The 20,123-nt window shown below is 42.6% G+C and overlaps 2 protein-coding genes across 3 annotated transcripts in view; one reads left to right on the forward strand and one right to left on the reverse strand.

The window, feature by feature from the left end:
* The window catches only part of LOC140527421 (transmembrane domain-containing protein TMIGD3-like), a 72,898-nt gene that overhangs the window by 25,554 nt on the left and 27,221 nt on the right, over positions 1–20,123 (reverse strand). The window lies entirely within an intron of this gene.
* Positions 14,671–15,421, forward strand: LOC140527422 (glycine cleavage system H protein, mitochondrial-like). Its single transcript, XM_072644341.1, has one exon. The coding sequence runs from the start codon at positions 14,680–14,682 to the stop codon at positions 15,250–15,252; it is 573 nt and encodes a 190-aa protein (XP_072500442.1). The 5' UTR covers positions 14,671–14,679; the 3' UTR covers positions 15,253–15,421.

Raw genomic sequence — 20,123 nt, forward strand, 5'->3', positions numbered from 1 at the left:
GTTATCCTGATTGTATTTCCACAATACTCAAATTGTTTCTTTCTGGCTTCTTGCAATAATTTCTCCTTGACTTGGGAACTTTAGAATTTGGCTACAATATTCTTAGGAATTTTACTTTTAGGATCTCTTTCCAGAAACAATGGGTGAATTCTTTCAACTTCTGGTTCTAGAACATCAGGGCAGTTTTCCTTGATAATTTCTTGAAAGATGATATCTAGGCTATTTTTTTATCATGGCTTTCAGGTAGTCCAATAATTTTAAAATTATCTCTCCTGGATCTATTTTCTAGATCAGTGGTTTTCCCAATGAGATATTTCATATTGTCTTCTATTTTTTCATTCTTTTGTTTCTGTTTTATAATATCTTGATTTCTCATAAAATCGTTAGCTTCCATTTGCTGCATTCTAATTTTGAAGGAATTACTTTCTTCACTGTGCTTTTGAACCTCCTTTTCCATTTGGCCCATTCTTCTTTTTAAGATATTTTTCTCCTCATTGGCTTTTTGGACTTTTTGCCATTTGGGTTAGTCTATTTTTTAAGGTGTTATTTTCTTCTGTATTTCTGGGAGGATCTACTTTAGTAAGCTGTTGACTTGCTTTTCACTCTCATTTCTCTTCCCAATTTTCCTCTACTTCTCTTGATTTTCAAAATACTTTTTGACTCTTCCATGGTCTGAGAACAATTCATATTCCTCTTGGATACTTTTGGTGTAGGAGCTTTGACTCTCTATCCTTCTCTGGTTGTATGCCCTGACCTTCCTGGTCGTCAAAGTAAGATTCTATAATCTTAGTTCTTTTGTGATGTTTATGCATCTTCCTAGCCAAACACTTGACTTTCTAACTCTTTGTCAAGGCAGGACTCTGCTTCCAGTGGGGGTGGGTGTACTGTCCTAGGTTTCAAGGATTTTGTATCAGACACTCGATTCCCCACCATCTGTGGACCCAGAGCTCTGGAAGCAGCTTCTGCTGCTGTAGCTCCTCTGCACTGTTGTGGGCTATCACCACCCCCACCCCACCCCCCCACCACCCTGAGGCTAGGGCTGGACCCAGCCAGACTGTGCACTCCTCTTTCACCACAGAGTTTTCCTGCTGACCTTTTTGGTGTTTGTGGGTTAAGAAGTTTGGAAACTGCTGCCACTGCCAATGATTCAGTCCCCTAAGGCCTGCTCCAGCCAATTTGTGCCGGTGTGGTCCATGACAGACTGTGCTCCATCTCCTTGCCTGGTGCAAAAGTCCCTTCCTGTTGACTTTCTAGGTTGTCTTGGGCTGGGAATTTGTTTCATTTTGTCATGTTGTGAGTTCTGTAGCTCTAGAATTCATTGAGAGTCATTCTTTATGGGTATTTGGAGGACTTTGGGAGAGAGCTCAGGGAAGTCCCTGCTTTTCCTCTACCATCTCAATTCTGCCTCTCAAGACTATCCTAATTTTCAAAAAGGAACAAACAATAGAGGCTATAAACTATAGGACAGTGAGCTTGACTTTGATTTTGGCAAAAGTGTTAGGACTTATTATGAAAAGGATAGTTAATGAATGTCTAGGAAAATTGAAGAGAGCCCAGGAGACAGCCTTGGGAGACAGCCATGTTTAGTTGTCAGGAGATGAAATGATGTCCTACCAAAGGAGAATGAGAAGGAGTAGGCAGAGAGTTAAGATGAGAACCAAGAATCAAGAGTGGACCACTTCAAAGAAACCAAGGAGGAGGGAAAGAGTTAAACAGTTAAAAACTGTAGAAAGGGCAAATAGAAGGAGAAAGTTATAAAGGGCTTTTGAACTGAAAACAATAATTCCAATTTAGTGGGGAGGTTCAAAGCCAAAATGCAAGAGATTGAGAAGTGAGTAGGAGATGAGTAAATGGAGGTGACATTTCAATCACCTTCTGGAAGTTTGGATATGAAGAGGCTAGCTAAAGGGGGAATAGATGATAAAGTTAAGGAAAGGTTGTTTTGTTTTGTTTTTTAAATGAGAGGGAAGACCTAGACATATTTGAAGGCATTAGAGCTACAGAGGAAAAGATAATGACAGTGTGCCCTCTATACAAATAGGGCCATTTGGAAGAGGAGTGGGTTTAGGGTGGAAGATAATGAGCTCTATTTTGAAGAAGCTGAGCATCAGATGCCAGTAGGATGGTCTGTCAAAGGGGAGATTATCCAGGGATGTGGAACTGGGATTGAGGGATCACACAAATTCAGAATCTGAGAACTGAAAGAGACCTCAGCAGCCATCCATTCCAACCTATACCTCAAAGGAGTCCCCATGATGACATTTCTAAGAAGTAGACCTTTAACTTTTGCTTCAAGACCTTCAATGATAGGGAACACATCACCTTGTGAAGGCAGTACATTTCGCTTTAGAACATTTTGAACTACTGGGAATTTTTTCCTGACATCTAGTCTAAATTTGTCTCTTCACAAATTCCAAGCACTACTCTTGGCTCTACACTCTTAGGCCAAACAAAAACAAGTCTAATCTCTTACAGATGACAACCTTTCAAGTGTTTGCACAAAATGATTGTGTCCCTCACTTCTCTGCCCTGATCTCCACTTTGTCTTTTCTTATCCAGCCTAAATATCCTCAGTTTCTTCAACCAATTCTCATATGCAAGGCCCCAAAACCATTTGCTGTACTAATTGTGCTCATTTGGACACTCAGGTTTATTAATGTCCTTAAACCTTGGTATCTAGAACTGATTCTAGTACTCCAGATGTAGTCTGACCAGGGCAGAGTAAAGAGGGACCATCACTTAGACTCTCTTAATGAAGTCCATATTGCATCAGCTGTTTTGGGTGCTGTATCATTCCTGTTGAGTATGAGGCCAGTAAAACCCCAAGATCCTCTTTTGACAAACTCTTGTCTAACCATATCTCTTTTGTGCTGAACTGGCAATGTTGACTTTTTGAACTCACACGCAAGACTTGATCCTGTTGAATTTCATCTTATTAGTTTTAATATTATAGGCTGTCAAGATCTTTTTAGCTGCTAACTCCATCACTAGGTGTATTAACTAGCCCTCTCAGCTTTGTGTAATGTGAAAATTTGACCGTACCATTCTCTCCAGCTACTGTCCCATATATCTCTTTCCCTTTCATACCAAACTCCTAGAAAAATCTATCTTCATGTATTGTTTCCACTTTCTTCTCACTCACTTTTCACCCTCTTTCAATCTGGCCTTTGTCCTCATTACTCAATTGAATTGCTTAAGATTACCAGTAATCCTTATAATTGATAAGGTTACCAGTGAAAATGAGCTCTTTTCATTCCTCTTCTTCCTTGACAGCATTGGAAATCCTCCCCACATTTCCACGGCACTTTATTTTTTTCCCCTACCTATACAACTGTTTCTTCTCAGTCTGTTTTGCTAGATTATTATACGAGTCCCTCACAACACTATGGGTAAGTGTCCCCCTGGGGCCTTTTCTGGGCCCACTTCTCTCCTATCTCTGGTACTCTCTTTGTTCATGATCTTATCAGATCCTGTTATCTCTATGAAAATAAATCCCATATCTATACATCCAGCCTTAGTCTCTCTTCTGAACATCTCCAGTTAGATCTCCCATAGGCATCATAAATCTAACATATGCCAAACAGAACTCATTATCTTACACCTCACCCAATCCTCCCCTTTTTCTAATTTCCCTATTTCTAGGGAGCTAAATAAGCATGTTTTTACATATCTGGATGCAATGAGGAGACACATGTAGCCTTTTTTTTTTTTATTTTTTGCTTTCTAAGATGACTATATTTCCTGGTCTTCAAGGCTAGAGCTGTGGAGGCCAAAGAAATGGACAGTCCACAGGTCCTGCTCTCAAACTACTCCTAGCATCTTCAGGCATTGTTCCTATAAAGACCTCTTTGTCCACTGTCCTAAGGAATCCACTTCCTAGGACATTGTGTATTGTTGTTCATTCATGTTCAATTCTTCATGACTCTGTTTGGGGTTTTCTTGGCAGATACTGGAGTGGTTTCCCATGTTTTTCTCCAGCTCATTTTACAGATGAGGAAACCGAAATAAACAGAGTGAAGTGAAGTGCCTGGAGTCACATAGTTGACAAGGATCTGAGGCCAGATTTGAACTCAGGAAGATGAGTCTTCCTAACTCCAGATCCAGCACTTTACCCACTGAGCCACTTAGCTATACCAAGAGAAGTTTTTAGGACATCCTTAAAATCAGAAAATGTAAGAACTGGAAGAAATCCAAGAGACCGTCTGGTTCAACCTTCTCACTGTCTTTTTAAAATTTATTTATTTTTAGTTTACAACATTCAGTCCCACATGATTTTGACTTTAAAATTTTCTCCCCCTCCTTCCTCTCCCTCTTCCCCAAGACAGCATGCAATCTGATATAGGCTCTCCATATATATTCTATTAAACATATTTTCACAGTAGTCACGTTGTGAAGAAGACTTATAAGCAATGGAATGAACCATGAGAAAGAAGAAATAAAACAAAAGAGAGAGATCAAATAGTCTCCTTTGATCTGCACTCAGACTTTTAATTCTTTCTGTGAATGTGGATGGCATTTTCCATCATGAGCCCTTTGGAGCTGTCTTAGAACCTTGCATTGCTGAGAAGAGCCTCAACTTTCTCTTTTTACCATTAAAAAGACTGAGCGACTTGCTTCAACATGCAACAGGTCTGGAGCTCTATCCACTGAGCCACCTAGCTGGCCCTATCGTGTATCATGCCAGAGTAATTCTAGTTATCTTCAGGAGCCCACTGACTCAAAAAAGTCTTTGGTGTGACTACATTTAAATTTGATAATAGAAGGACAGGGCAGGGAAAAGTTTGGGGACCTCCAATGTAAATTCTTTTCTGGGTAGAGTTTGGAAAGGGACATGCAAGTTATAAAATCTCGAATTAGCAGGAAATCCTGTCCTAAGAAAAAAAGGGACCCACTCACAGTTACCTGAGGGCTACCTCCAAATGTGCCAGCCCCATCCCTTATGCCATGGGTTCTCTCTAGCCTAAACCCAGAGAGAGTCTCCGAAGGAAGAAGGAAGCTTGACCTGCTTCCTAACTTCCCCCAAAAAAGATGAAGAGGAAATAAGGTGAGTACAGAATAATGATAACACAGCTAACATTTGCATGGTGTTTTAAGGTTTGCAAAGTGCTTTGACATGTGCTGATTCAATCCTCATGATAACCCTTTGAGATGGGTGTTATTTTCATTCCCACTTTATATATGATGAAAGTTGAGTTGTGGCAAAAAAAGAAAAGAACACAAAGTGAAGGAATTTGAGGGAAGAGAAGGGAGTCTGGCCCAACTTTCCCTTCCCCCTAACAATCCCCCTGGCGAGGAGAGGGGGAGAGACACTCATTCAGGGGTATTTCAAGGTTCAAATGAGATAATGGATATAAAGCATTTTGTAAACCTTAAAGCGCTATGTAAACGGCTGTTATTAACCTCCAATCATCAGGCTTTGGGTCGGGTGATGACTTCATTCCCCTAGCCTTCTATTAGAATCCTGCCGAATTCAAGCAATGTTTATAGAGCAATGATGAATAATTAATCTTTCTTATTAACACTTTCTTAAGTCTAGGCAATCAACAAAGGAATAAATCAAGCCCTAACTTGTACCACTACCCATTTCTGAGTAAATGCTCACAATCAAAACTTAACAATGAATTCTTGAAGCTGACTCGAGCCGGATCCAGCACAACTCTGTATAAGGAAATGATCTCACTTGGTGATCTCATCAGATGCCATGGGTTCAGGAATGATCTCTATGAACATGATTTCCAGATCTTTACAACCAACCACAACTTCTCCCCTGAGCTCCAGTCTGGAATCACCTCAGATTGGATATCTCCATTGGCATCTCACGCTCAACATGTCCAAGACAGAGCTCATCTTTCTTCCTTCCCCCTTGTCTCTTCTCAAACTTCCTATGATTGCAAAAGACAATCCAGGCTCCAAACCCGTGTCCCCCTCAACTTGAAGTTTGGGAATGAAAAGGAATTGTCATGGGACTATCCCACCATTGGCCACAAGATGGCATCACGTTCCTTCTCACACTCTGTCCCAGGCACTCTTCCTAAATCCTGCCAAGCCAGAGAGAAAATAAAAGAGATTTATGGAGTCTTAAACCGAAACTCTAAAATATTACCCAGCTAACTAGGGCTAGCTGCTGGGGATATGGATGGAAATGAGAAAAGAAAAGGGGAAGACTGGGACATCAGAGCTGCCCAGAAGTGGTGTTGACAGTAGACAGTGTGTTTTTCCTCCCTGTAAGTTGTGTAGAAAAAGGCAAGCATTGAAAAATAAAAAGGGGATTCTGGTCCAAGTTTCATGTGGACCAGATGGCCTCTGGGGTTTAGACTTGTTTGGTAACTCTCATTCACAGATTCTATGAATCTGTGATTCTTCACCGGTTTGTCCACTTGGCTCCCACCTAGCTGTCCACCCCTCCACCCCACCCCAGTGCTCTAATACCCAGGCATTCTTTGAACTGCATCCCAAACAATCAGAGGGACTGCACCTGCCACTCCCAAATTCCACAGAGCTGGACGCTTGTTTACAAAAATTTGCTAAGTTACATGTCCTCAGTCAAACATTACTCAGATTAGCAGGGGTCATAGACAGATCTGGCTTGTGAAACACTTCGCTGTTGTGGTTGCTTCTTCCCTAGTTCATCCTTCCTTTAAATGCCTACGTCCAATTTTCCCTTGCTCACTTAGGAAGCAAAGTCCTTCATGGACGTCCCCAGATAACACTCCTTATTCTCAAGTCCAAAGTGTTCTTACAGTTACCCAAACCCTGCCTGACTCAGCGCCTTCCTTCCCGGGTTCCTGCCTACACAACTTCCCTAATCTCTTTCTTCTCTAGACAGAATGGCCCCCAGCAACTTCTCTGAATTGCCTTTTTCTCGGAAGCTTTTCTATTTTTCTGAATCTACAATTCTTCTTTAAAAAAACCCAAAGAAGACATCTCAAATTTCCTGCTTTTGTGACTTTACTCAAAGTATTTGATTCCTTTGAAGCAGGACTGTACAATGGAAAATGAACTAGATTTGGGATTGCAGGAACTGGGTTCCAATCTTGGAACTTGGGTACTTCACTACCTAGGCAGCATTGGGCAAGTCATTCGACCACTCTGTGACTTAAGTTTCCTCACCTGTTAAATGAAGGAGTTCAATGAGATGGTCTCTTAACGTGCCTCTAGCTTAGTCTGTGATCTTATACCAAGAACACCCTTCTCTGCTTCTACCTCTGGAAAGCTTACTCATCCTATCCATGGCCTCCTACTTTCACGAACCTTTCTGTGACATTATTTCCCTCTTTCCTCCTCGGAGTTCTGTTCTCATATGTGTATCGTTGTATTATTCCACGTTAAAAAAAATTACTTTTTTTTTGCATGCTAAACTGAATTTCAGGAAAGCAGAGACATTTTATTTAAACTTTTGCTTCTTCCCTAGTTCACAGCACAGGCTTCTGTGCATAGCAAATGTTGGTTTGATGGATACTTCCTGAATTTACAACTTCAGTGCCCCCAGTGCTACCCACCATCCAAAGATTCTCATCTTCTCCTAGGTTCCCACACACTCAGAGCCCACCCTCTCCCCCTCTCCAAGTCATGCTTTTTAAATATTCACATCTATAAAAGAATTATATTTAGACTGTCCTGACCCCAGTCAGACTGGGGTTACGCTTAATCCACATGTGAATCAGGAAGAATAACATCTGGAAAGCTCAGTCTGAGCACAAGGAAATCTGATGGTAAATAAGTTCCGGGACAAAGCCTGAAATGAGACCTTTAGGGAGTAGTTTTCAAGGCTACATTTGAAACATCAATATCCGATAACATCTTTTAATTGTATCCGTAGCCATGTTCCCAAGTAGATGAAATGATGTGACTCCCAGACCTGACTTCTCAAGGATGTGAATCAGTTCACCCCAAACCTTTGATGATTCTTCATTGACTACGGAATGGAATCCAACCCAGATCATTCAAGCCCCTCTACAATCTGGCTGTAATTTACTTTCCTAACTTTTTCTAGTCTTTTGGTATTTGGAAAGCACTCCTCTACAATCTGATCTGCCTCTTGTCATAGTCCTTATCTCTCCACAAAGTCAGATCTGGCCTTTACCATCAGAACATAGGAATGTATGGTGTGCAAATAATGTGAAAAGATCAAACAGAAAAGATTATACAGTTTCAAAATTTGTTACATTTGCATATTTGATAGCCCTCCCAGTCTTTTCATAGCTAGAATCTGCTGAGCTTAACACCTACTTAGTCACAATAATTACTTAAAATAGGAAGAAACCAAAAGTCCTACCTCTCTCCCTTTGTGCCACCCTACTCCAGCCACACCCCAGATAAGGCCCCCAGTCCTGCCCTATTTTCCTGGCTGAAGAGCCCTCCCAACTGCGGTCAGTGGCTTTTAGGTGTCCAAGGGTCTCCTCCATGGAGACTGTGGGGGATGGGAAAGAAACCGTATTTCAGGGTTTCCCTTCCCTCTCAATTAAATTTCTCTTAATTATTTCTTGTATTGCTTTCACATCATGAACTACAAAGGGTATTTGAGGGGTTTGCCATGGCTCTTCATTTCTTACCAAGCTATACTCCAGATTTTCTCTACTAATGCCCCAGATACCACTTCATCCTGGAAGCTCTCTAAGCCCTGGAATCCACACATTGGAAGTACCCTAGGTGCCTACTGCCTCTCCTCTGATTGAATGAATCCTCTCAGAACCTTCATATAAGGAGGCCAACCAGGCCAGCCTTGTTGTTCTCTGGGCTGCACTCTGGATTTTCTCTATAATGTCTCCCATGGGTCCCTTACTGGATACTTTCATGAGTTCCTTCCTCCCCCACCCCAGCTTACTTTTATGTGTTGTCTTTCATGATTAGAATTATTATGTGTGTGTATTCATCCTTCATTGGCGAAGAAGACCGTGCCATCAGAGAAATAATAACAAGACTTGCACTTGACTTTGAGTGAGTGAGGGAGGGCTGTGCAGGTCACCAGCCTCACTTCTCCTCCAGAGCCAGCTGAATCCAGTGACCAGATATTCATCAGGATGACTGGAGATGACACAGGATGAGGCAATTGGGGTTAAGTGACTTGTCCAAGGTCACACAGCTAGTGAGTGTCAAGTGTCTAAGATGAGATTTGAACTCAGGTCCTCCTGACTCCTGCACCGGTGCTCTATCCACTGAATATAAGTTCCTTGAAGGCAGGAACTATCTGCTGATGTTTTTTCTCAGCTAAGTTTAGTGCCTAGCACGTAGTAAGCACTTAATGAATTTTTGTGGACTTGACTTGATTTCATTGCCCTGGGCACCAAAATTGTGAGTTATGGTTCTGAGCATAGATGCCACCTGCTCCATGAATAGTCCTCTCAGCAGACAAACTAGAGGCAGCTAAGTAGCTCAGTGATAGAGCGGATAGAGTCAGGAAGACATGAGTTCAAATTTGACTTCAGACACTTATGAACTGTTATGACCCTGGGAAAGTCACTTAGCCTCTACTCCTCTAGAGAAGGAAATGGGAAACCACTCCAGTATCTTTGCCAAAAAAACCCCATGGACAAGATGGTCCACAGAGTCATGAAAAGTGTGACTCAATTAGACAACAGCCAAACTCAGCTTCCTTGTATTTCTCAAAGATTTTTGTACCTGCTTTTCTATGCATTTATATTACAATTGATATTATGGTTACTTTCTATAGGTTTTATCTCCCCTACTAGCTTTTAAGCACTTAAAAGGCAGGTATTGTGACATTAACTGTGTGGGTAAGTTATTCTACCACTCTGAGCCTCAGTTTCCTCATTTGCAAAATGGGAACAGTATTCATACCTCCCAGCAGTGATCAGGGGCTTCCAGGGGTCTAAGGGTCTATCTCCTTGAGGTTTGCAGGGCAGGGTTTCACTTCCCCCTCAATTAAATTTCTCTTAATTACTTCTTGTATTATTTTTACATTGTGAATTATAAAAGTTATTGCAAATGTACAAGTGCTCAGCTTGGCGCATAGTAAGGGTATAATAAATGCTTGTTGATTGACTGATCAACCTCCTGGAGTTCTTCGGAGGAAAGGTCTTTATAGCCCTTCAAGTTTTGTCTCTAGAAAAGCAAGCTATCAGCATTTGTATTTTTGTATCCTCTAAGCATTAAAGCGCAGTGACTTCCACAGAGCAGACACATGATAAAATATTTGCTGAATGAGCATTTGGTCTTCCAAGGTGATACCAAGGCCCATGCAGCCCATGAAGCGTTAGGAAGCCTCTTTTACCAGACCTCCCATATGTCTGGGGTTGTTGGTAGTTTTCACTTGGAAGTGAGACATAGGTTTCCTAGGTCTGGAAGGGACAGCAGTACCCAAATTTGGAGAGGCCCCACACTGGGCAAGTACTAGGTTAATGGTCAACCTCTCAAAGGAGAGGACCCACTCCTGCTGCTGACTTTAGAAAATGAAAGTGCCCAGAAGCCTTTGTTGAAAGTCAATCATTTCTTCCTATGCCTGCCCTGTAGCTTGGCAGGAAGCGTGCACTTCCCCTTGCTTCTGAGTGACATGTCAATATTACAAATGGTGCCAAGGAAACACAGGCGGGGCCTCTGGGTGGACACTCCAGAGAAGCCTGTTGTTGGCGCCTCAGCAAGAAAAGGGAGTGGGGGGGGAGGACAGTGGACAAAGGGACATTTAGAACCATAATTCTTCTCCCAGATGTTAACTCTTCCATGAAATTGGCACCAATTGTCTCCAGTCCCTTTGTTTTCTTACTGTGGGAGTACTAGAGGGAAAAAATTTTGCAGGAGCTATATACCTAAAGAGCCAGGCTGCTCTAAGGAATTATTAGTGCTCCCAGATCCCTCCTGCTCTCTTCTAGGGGGCCATGCAGAGCATCCTGCATCTTGCCACCAGGATTCTGCCACCTCTGGTACAGCACGGGTGATAGTGGATGGCCATGAAAAGGACCTGGGCACACTCTTGCCAAGATGGTTACATGATGGGCTTCAATCTGCACAGCAATCTCCTTCCTCAGCTCTAAGTACCTTGCTCTCTGAAGCCACAGGGTCATCCTCAACCCCTCCCTCTCTCTCATCCTTAAATCCAACTCAGTCACCAAGTGTGGTCAATTCTTCCTTCACCATTTTGATCCTATTTGTCCCTTTCTCTCTATTCATCTGATCCCCAGGTCCTCATCACTTCTTGCCTTGACTAAATCAGTAGCTTCCTGGTTGATCTCCCCAGCCTCAAGTCTCTCCCTTTTTCATTCCATCCTCCACACAGCTGCCAAAGTGATTTTCCTAAAGCACAGGTCTGATGGTGTCTCTTCTTTATTCAATCAACTCCAGAGGCTCCCCATTAATTACCTCTGGGGTCAAATGCCTGGCCCCAAGCTGCTTATTCTAACCTCATGATACATTATTTCCCTTCACATGCAAACTGGATTCTTCTAGAGATTCTTCATACAATACAATTCTACCTCCTATCTCTTCTCCCACTCCTGAAAAGACTTCCCCTCATCTCTGCCTCTCAGAAGACCTACTTTGCATCAAGGTTCAGTTCAACTTTCTGACTTGAGGCCCTTTCTAATGACTGCCCTCAAACCCCACTCTACTACAGCATCCTCTCCAAAAGGACCTCATCTTTACTCTGTATGTTTTGTATATCACTATATATGCACATACTGTTGCCTCCATAAAACTGCCATCTCCTTGAACACAAAGGTTGTTCGATCACTGTCCTACCAACCCCCAGTGCTCAGGAAGGTGCCTGGCACATAGTAAGTGCTTAACAAGTGCTTAGTTCATTCCACTACTGGCTGTTTCAGAAAAGCAAATGGATGGAAAGGATTGTTCCTGGTCAGTGGGTCACGAGCAAACAGGACATGAATCTAGGTTCATGACCTACCCACAGTCTCCAAGTCAGACATCCTACGTGCTCCTGAGTCACACCAAAAAGTATCTTGCCCCAGAGCCAAAGAGATGCATCTCTGGTAGGACAAGAAGGGAGCCTGATTCAGGCTTCAATGGCCATGACTTGAGTCAGGGCTATCAAAACGTTACATCACAACTGCTCAGCCTCCCCTCCCACCCATGGCCCATGAGTAGGGCTTTTTGTGCTGTCCCCAGAGTTGGCACCCTCTCTTGTTTCCTCCCAATAATGCTGCTCGTTGTTTCAAAGCAAGTGGAACAAATGACTGATGTGAACTCTGGACAATCTGCAAACTGGAAACATCTGCTGGGAGCCATGGGAGGCCTAGTAGATGGTGGGGGGTAGGGGAAGGAAGGGGATGGGGAAGAAGGTCTCAGAGCTCCTAATGAGGAGGACAAAGGGTGAAACTTCTGCAGAATCAGAAATAGAATAGGGAAGACAGGCCAATGTGAAATCTTCTGGGACTGGTCACAATAGTATAAATCCTCCTCCCTCACTTTGAGTCAGTGATCAGCTGCCATCTTGCCCTCCTCCTTCCTTCTGTTGTTGTCCAAGATTATTGTGTTAACTCTTACTAGATCAGAGAGCTATGTGGAAGTAGTGTAGGCCTATTTTTTTTTCTAAACATCGTTTCTCATTTTAATTTCTTGTTATACCAAAGAAAAAGGTAGAATCTTCCTTCTATGTTCAACTGAACGGCATCCCTTTGGACTAGCTTTCTCCTGTCCATATAATAGCTGAAGAAAGAACAGGTGCTTCCCTGACACCTAGTCCTGGATTCTGACCATAATGACAAAGGATCTGCAGGGACTCAGCAGTCACCATACGGGTCTTATGGATTGATCACTCATCCCATAAACTTTTATTAATTACCTATTATATATCAAGTGATTTTCTAACCTTTGGAAAGAAAGATTAGATAAAGTATTATCTCAGCCCTCAGAGAGGGCTGTGTATATTATATATACACAATTATATTGAGCAAATGTTTATTAAGCACCTACTGCATGCAATTGTACTAGTTGCTGAGGATACAGACATCTTCCCCACCCCACTTTTCCCAAAACCATTTCATATACTAACGGAGACTACACTCTACTGGGGAATACCACAAATAAATAGATAAGAAAACTTGAGGACAGAGGTGGCACTCACTCCTGGGAGATCAGAAAAGGCTTCCTCTAGGAAGCCTGTAGGTGGTGATTTGAGCTGAGCAGAAAAGGAATCTAGGATGTCAGCAGACAAAGGTGAGCAAGGAGCAGGTATTCCAGGCATAAAAGTTGAGCTTGCACAAAGGCATGGAGGTGAGAGATGAAGTATCAAATTCTAAGAGTGGTAAGTTGGCCCATTTGGCTGTTAAGTAGAGGCAATGAGGAAGTGGAAGGTCTTGAGTCTGAGTATTTTATCATTCAATCAATCAATAGGCCTCTTTCTTAAATACTAACTATGTGTTAGTACTTAACACAGAGAGCTAGGCACTCCACTAAGTGCTGAGGATTCAAAGAGAATGTAAAACCAGCTCCTGCCCACTATGAGTGGGCATTATAGTCTGATGGGGAAGACAATACTCTGTGTGTGTGCGTGCGTGCATGTGTGTGTGTGTGTGTGTGTGTGTCTGTGTGTGTGTGTGTGTGTGTGTGTGTGTGTGTGTGTGAGAGAGAGAGAGAGAGAGAGAGAGAGAGAGAGAGAGAGAGAGAGAGAGAGAGAGAGAAGATACAAGATAAATACAGTAGATGGAAGTCAAGCTTAGAGGGGAAAGGGTTAACAGCTGTGGAGGACCAGGGATGGCCTCTTGGAGGATCAACTAGTAGATGATTATAGTAGTCCAGGTAAGAGATAATGGAGGCCTAAACTGGGATGTGGTCACATGAATAGAGAGGAGGGAATAAATGCAAGACATAATATGGAGATAAAATCAGTAAGACTTCGCAACTGATTTGTTGGAGAGGGTAAGAAAAAGGAAAAAGTCTAGGTAGAATGGGGAACCTACAACCCCAAGGCCACATGTGGCCCTCTAGGTCCTCAAGTGCAGCCAGCCCTTTGACTGAGGCCACAGGTTCCCCACCCCTGGTCTAGGATGATTCCAAGGTTGTAAACCTCGGTGACCTGTACTGGGGTACCCTCCCAAGAAATAAGGAAATTTGTCTGAAAGGCAGGTCAGAGAATGAGAGAAGATATAAAAGGTTCTCTTTTGGACATGTTGAGATTGAAGTCCTACAGGATATCTAGAGATATCTAGCAGGTAGTTGATGACAAAGGAGTGAGATTGGGCTGGATGTGTAAATTTGGGAGTCATACGCTGCATAGAAAAGATCATTGGACTCCTGGGATCTGCTGAGAGCATCAAAAGAGATGGTGCAGACTAGAGAGGCAAGAGGATAACCATAATGCTTGATGAGCATATGAGAGAGGTGCAAGCAAAGTACTGTATGAGAGCCAAGGAGGAAACGTTGTTGCTGAGTCAGGGCTGGGGGCAGTAGAATCAGGGAAGTTTTCATGGAAAAAAGGGCATTTCAGTTAGCCCATTTCAGTCAAGCTTGGATAGGATTTCAAGAGGGAGAAAAGTTGGAGAAGGAAGAAAGACCTTCTAAGCACACAGAACACTGATTTGATGAAGAAATCACATGCCAAGACCTATATAGCTATGTCTTTTGAGCCAGTAATCTTACTGGAGGCAGAGAAGATGGATAAAGTGTTCATTTTTTTCCTGCCAGAAGCCTGAGGTTGATTCTCAAAACCAGTATCCTTCCCATGGATTCTGAGATACCGTCAAGATACATCCTTCATGGCCCCCGGAGAAGATGGCGCTGCGAGCGGCCAGGAGCGTGCGGGTCGCGGCCTCGTCCCTGTGGGCGGTGGTCGGGGCTGAGACCTCCGGATCCCCGGCCTCCCTCGCAGCCGGCCCCGCGCGCCTGCGGGTCCGCCCCGGCCCGGGCTCCCCTCCCTTCCTCGCGGCCGCCGCCTCCCGGGGCCTCTGCACCAGCGCCCTGCGACTCGCGGTTCGAAAATTCACAGACAAGCATGAATGGATAACAATTGAAAACGGTATTGGAACTGTGGGAATCAGCAATTTTGCACAGGAAGCATTGGGAGATATAGTTTATTGTAGTCTTCCAGAAGTTGGAACAAAATTGAACAAACAAGATGAGTTCGGAGCTTTGGAAAGTGTGAAAGCTGCCAGTGAACTCTATTCTCCTCTATCAGGAGAAGTAACTGAAATTAATGTAGCTCTTGCAGAAGACCCAGGACTTGTCAACAAATCTTGTTATGAAGATGGTTGGCTGATTAAGATGACTCTGAGCAACCCTTCAGAACTTGATGAACTGATGAGTGAGGATGCATATGAGAGATACATAAAATCTATTGAGGATTGAATATTGGACCCCCAAATAAATTAGCACAAGAATACAGCCCAATATAGTTTTGTCCTAAATTAGGGGTATATGGAAGATTAGCAACTTTAACACTTCTGAAACAACACCATGGCATGGAAAAGAATCTTAACTACTCAGAATGACTGGATAAAAATGCTTTTTACTATTTGCACCTTTTGCACAACTTCTTCCTTGTAATTTCAAATTAGTGTGTCTGGTTCTGAATTCATCGCATCATGTTTGGCAAAAATGAATTCTAAGACCGTGTACTTCAGAGCTAGAATTTTATTGTAAAAAGCCTTAAATCAGTAATGGTATAATGGCCAACTCCATCCATCACCAGTTGTGTTTAGAATACATTTGGTTTTCTGTCCATGGGAATAATTTACTGAGATTGGTTAGCTGACTGGTGTCAGATGCTGTACGATACCAACTTAATTTTAATAAACTGCTTGGCTGAAGGTATTTTTACAGATGAGGCTTCAACCTTGCAGCAGAATAGGTAATGAAATTTAATAAATTTTTTAAAAACAAAAAAAAAAAAAAAAAAAAAAGATACATCCTTCATGCTGGTGGGCACCAGTGTGGTAGAGGTAAAAATTTGTAAATTTGGAGTTGGGTTGTTTAGCTCCATAGTTGGTTTTGGGGTACTCCTGTGGGCTTCTGGGGAGATGGAAGCTGCTGAGGTTGACTTTGGATGGGACCTTCCCATAGCACAGTCTCCCTAAGGCATTCTCATTCTTTGATGAAGCAGGAAATATCCACATCCCCCACAAAAGCTCCAGTGTCAACATTCCATCACCATCTATCTCAAAAATGACACAGGAGAAGGAGACAGTGAGATATGATTCATTCCTGTATACAATCTAAGGATGTTGGGATGCACGCAAAACCAGGCCATGCTCTTCCTGGACTTTCTGAAATGTAGAGACCAGCCTTCCATGATTCATGAGATGGGGTATTTCCCTCTAACCTATGATTTGGCCACAGCTGATTGGTAGTAGTGATTAAGAAGGATAAGGAGCCAGGCCAAATAGCATCTGGTTTGTCTTAGGATGGATAATAGAATTACGTTCCCCTTCTGGGGCCATCACAAGAGACAACAATTTTGACAGGTCATAACCATTAACAAAATGCCAAGTTAAAAACGCCAAGTTAGAATGAAAACTACTCTCTAAGACCAATCATTCAACCATTTCTGATCCAACTAGCCCACAACCTTCCATCTTGTTCAGAATGCCAAAAGTTAAATACAGGTGGACCCAAATGATTCCTTTGGTCAGGAGGTCACCACCAGATAGTGGCATGTAATTGTAGTCTCTGTTTGTTACAGTTGTATAGATGGTCAACCAGGCTACCATTTCCTCTCAGAAAAATGACACAGTTAGAAGTAGTGTCTCCAGCCAAAATGATCCATTGAATTACAACAGGTTTGGGTGGCAGCATCAGGCTCCTTCGACTTCGTCAGCTCCATCCTGCCATGGTCCCACATAGAGGATCATAATGTAGAGCTGGAAGAAATCTTAGACATCATTTAGTCCAGCCCCTTCATTTTTAAAGATGAGGAAACTGAGGCCCAGAAAAGTAAGTGGCTTGCCCAGATAGTAAACAGGGGAAGGAGGGTCTGAAGCCAGGTCATCTTGACTCTAAGTCTTCTTATCCATTCACTCTACCATGGTATAATTCTTCAGCCTTTGGATTGTTCCATGCTCAAGCTACCCTGCCAATGCTCCCTGATTGCCTCCTCCTGGGATATCTTCTCAACAAAGGCTTTGCTAGTGTCCTTCCAAGACCATGTCTTAGATATTTTAAACTTTTCATCTTTGGAAATTTCACCATGTCCTGCTTGATAACTGCCTCATCTGGCCCAGCCAGACCCGAACCATGCTTCATTCTTTTCTTAGTACCTGGCTATCATCTCAACAACAGTTTTGTTTCCAAGCTCATACTCTCACCACCAGCAGCTCCTCCCACCATTAAACCATGAATAAATCAACTCTGCCCATGCTCTTGGAAGAGCTGTGTCAGTCTACTCCACTATGGCCCTATTCACTATTCCTATAACTCTCTGGACCAAAATGCCACTCTTTGGTCTCCGTAACCTGATTTTTTCCTCCTGTATTAGAATGTAAGCATCTTGAAATCAGGCACTGTCTTTGCTTTAGTATTTGTCTTCCTAGTGTTTAGCACATAGTAATGCTTAATAAAGGCTTTTTTATTCATAGTATTTGTTCTTGTATGATAAAGTTAGTCTGAGAAAGATAGTCTGAAAGTGTTTGAGAGTTAAGAGGGTAAGGAAAATACATGCCACCAAAAGGCTTAATTTAAAAAAAAAAATTACCCTCCCTCAACAATCATGAGGTAAAGCAGAAAGAGCCAAGCTCAGGCCACCCAGGGATGGCTAGCTCCAGAGCAAGTCAGAAGTGGCCAAAAGAAGCTGTTCAAGTCCTGCTTATCAGCTTTGGCAAAGTTGTCATGAAAATCCCCTTCTTCTGTGCAGAAGCTTCCGTACTGGTCTAGCATCTGTTTCCTGTTCTAAATTTAAACAACCAGGTTAGTGAACTTGGAAGGGTGCTTCAGTTACCAAAGGGACAAGACCTTCCCAAAGAAGGATGTTTCGGCGGCCTAGCCTTTGGTCTGGGGAAACCCAGACACCAGCAGCAGCAGCAGCAGCAGCAGTAGTAGTGAGGCTGGAGTTGTCCCCAGGACATGAACGTTCTGTCTCTCCAACAGCTTCTACTGAGAGGGGCCCAGGCTCTCTTTCCTCCTTTCTGGGGCTGAGAAAATTGGCAGGTGGGGCTTTTGCATAGTATGAAGTCACTAAATCCCAGAAGAGTGAAGAACAGAACTAAAGCTAGGAGATCATACTGCCTTTGGGAAAGAGGAGGTACGCCACAGATCCACTGTCTCTGGCACTCATGACACCACCTAAAATCTCATTCTGGCTTCTCAGACAGCAATGAAACCATCCTCTTCATGCCTGAGCTGTTGACTTATGGATGAAACTCCAGATGTATGCAGAGACTTCTTGGGTAGATTAGAAACAATCTAATTGAGATGAATTCTCAGAGATCAGCTCGGGGAAACATGATATCTTTCAAGATGAGAGAAATCCATTTGGGTTAGAAAAAGCCAAGGAGCCTTTCCTTGGTCCTCCTGACTCTCCAGTCTTGTGTTCTAGGAGTGTACCAAGCCTCACGTAAACCTTTAGATATCTTAATCTTATCCCTAAATGGTTAGTGCAGTGAATAGATTGCCTGGAGAGTCAGGAAGTTCAAATCCAACTTCCAATGTTTCCTGGGCAAGTCACTTAACTGATTGCCTCAGTTTCCTCATCTGTAGAAGGGACGGTAACAATGGTACACCCCCCCCCCCCCTCCTGGGGTTGTCAGGAGGATAAAATGAGAAAATAATCATGAAATGCTTAACACACTATCTGGCACATAGTGCTATATAAAATGTTAGCTATTATAGCTAGTATCATTACTCCTCTAGGAACTGTGATAACCATGAGACTCAAGCAAGTCGGAAGAAACTCCCAGAGGGCCTCTGGAGACATCAAAGAATTACTGGTTCGGCATTTTTATCAATGGCATAGACCAGAGAGTCAGAGCTACAAGTGACCTCAGAGGCAATCCGGAGTGTCAGTCTGCCAGTCAATCAATAAACACTAATTAAGCACCTACTTATGTGTCAGGCATCATGCTAAGTGGTGGAGATACAAAGAAAAGAAAAAGAAGGTCCCTGTCTTCCAGCAGTGTACAGTCTAGTATAAGTGTCTTCATTTTTTGGATGAAGTAACTAATGCCCTAGGAGGTTACATTACTTCCCCCAGGTCACACAAGTAATAAGTGTCAGAGGTTGAATTTGAACCCTGATCTTCTGACTCCAGGGGCACAGTGCCCCCATCCTATGGTTCCACACAGCTTTCCTGGTGGAGGTAGAGAGAGAATGAGTGCCAAACTTTGGGTGAGACAAAGCTGGGAGAAATGGCTATGACTAGTGCCATGTCAGATTCAAACAGAAAGGCATCCCTGCTAGCCACATATTGACTTAGGAAACCACAAATTAACATCATTTGTATTGTACTTTAGCTTATTTTGTTAAACATTTCCCAACTACATTCTCTTCTGGTTCAGACCACACTCAGGAATTTCGCTGGAAAGCAAGTGTTTGTGGGTCTGAAGTTTGATACTTCCACTGGAAGGCCAAATCAGTATCCAACAAAATCTCCACAAGATAGAATTCTGAACTAAATCAAATAAAATGAAATTGGAAAAGATTCAGTATAAAGTTTTACATTTGGATTAAAAAAAAAACTCTACAAGTTGAGGAGGCATCACTAAAGATACGAGAGTATGAGTAGACTACAAGCCAAATGAGTCAACAATATAATGAGGCATGTTATTTCAGTTCAGCAAACTTTTGTTAAGTACCTACTGCAGTTGGGTGGGCACAGTAGATAAGAACGCTGGGCCTGGAGTCAAGAAAACTCATCTTCCTGAGTTAAAATCTGACCTGAGACACTTATTAGCTGTGTGACCCTGGGCAAGTTATTTCACCCTGTTTGCATCAGTTTCCTCATCTGTAAAATGAGCTGGAGAAAGAAATGACAAATCATTCTATTCTTTGCCAAGAAAAACCCCAAATGGGGTCACAAAGAACAGGACACAACTAATCAACAACAAAAATATACAAGACTTTAGTGATACAAAAGCAAAAACTGAAAAGCAGTCCTTTCCCTCAAGGAATTTATAGAAACGTAACATCCAGAACAATGAAAGTTTTTGTCGCAATGTGCTCTGTCTGGGACAGTCCACATTTGGAGTATCACATTCATCTAGAAATGAAGGATGATCTCAAAAAGCCAA

This window comes from Notamacropus eugenii, chromosome 2, assembly GCF_028372415.1.
Source record: "Notamacropus eugenii isolate mMacEug1 chromosome 2, mMacEug1.pri_v2, whole genome shotgun sequence".
Taxonomy (NCBI): Eukaryota; Metazoa; Chordata; class Mammalia; order Diprotodontia; family Macropodidae; genus Notamacropus; species Notamacropus eugenii.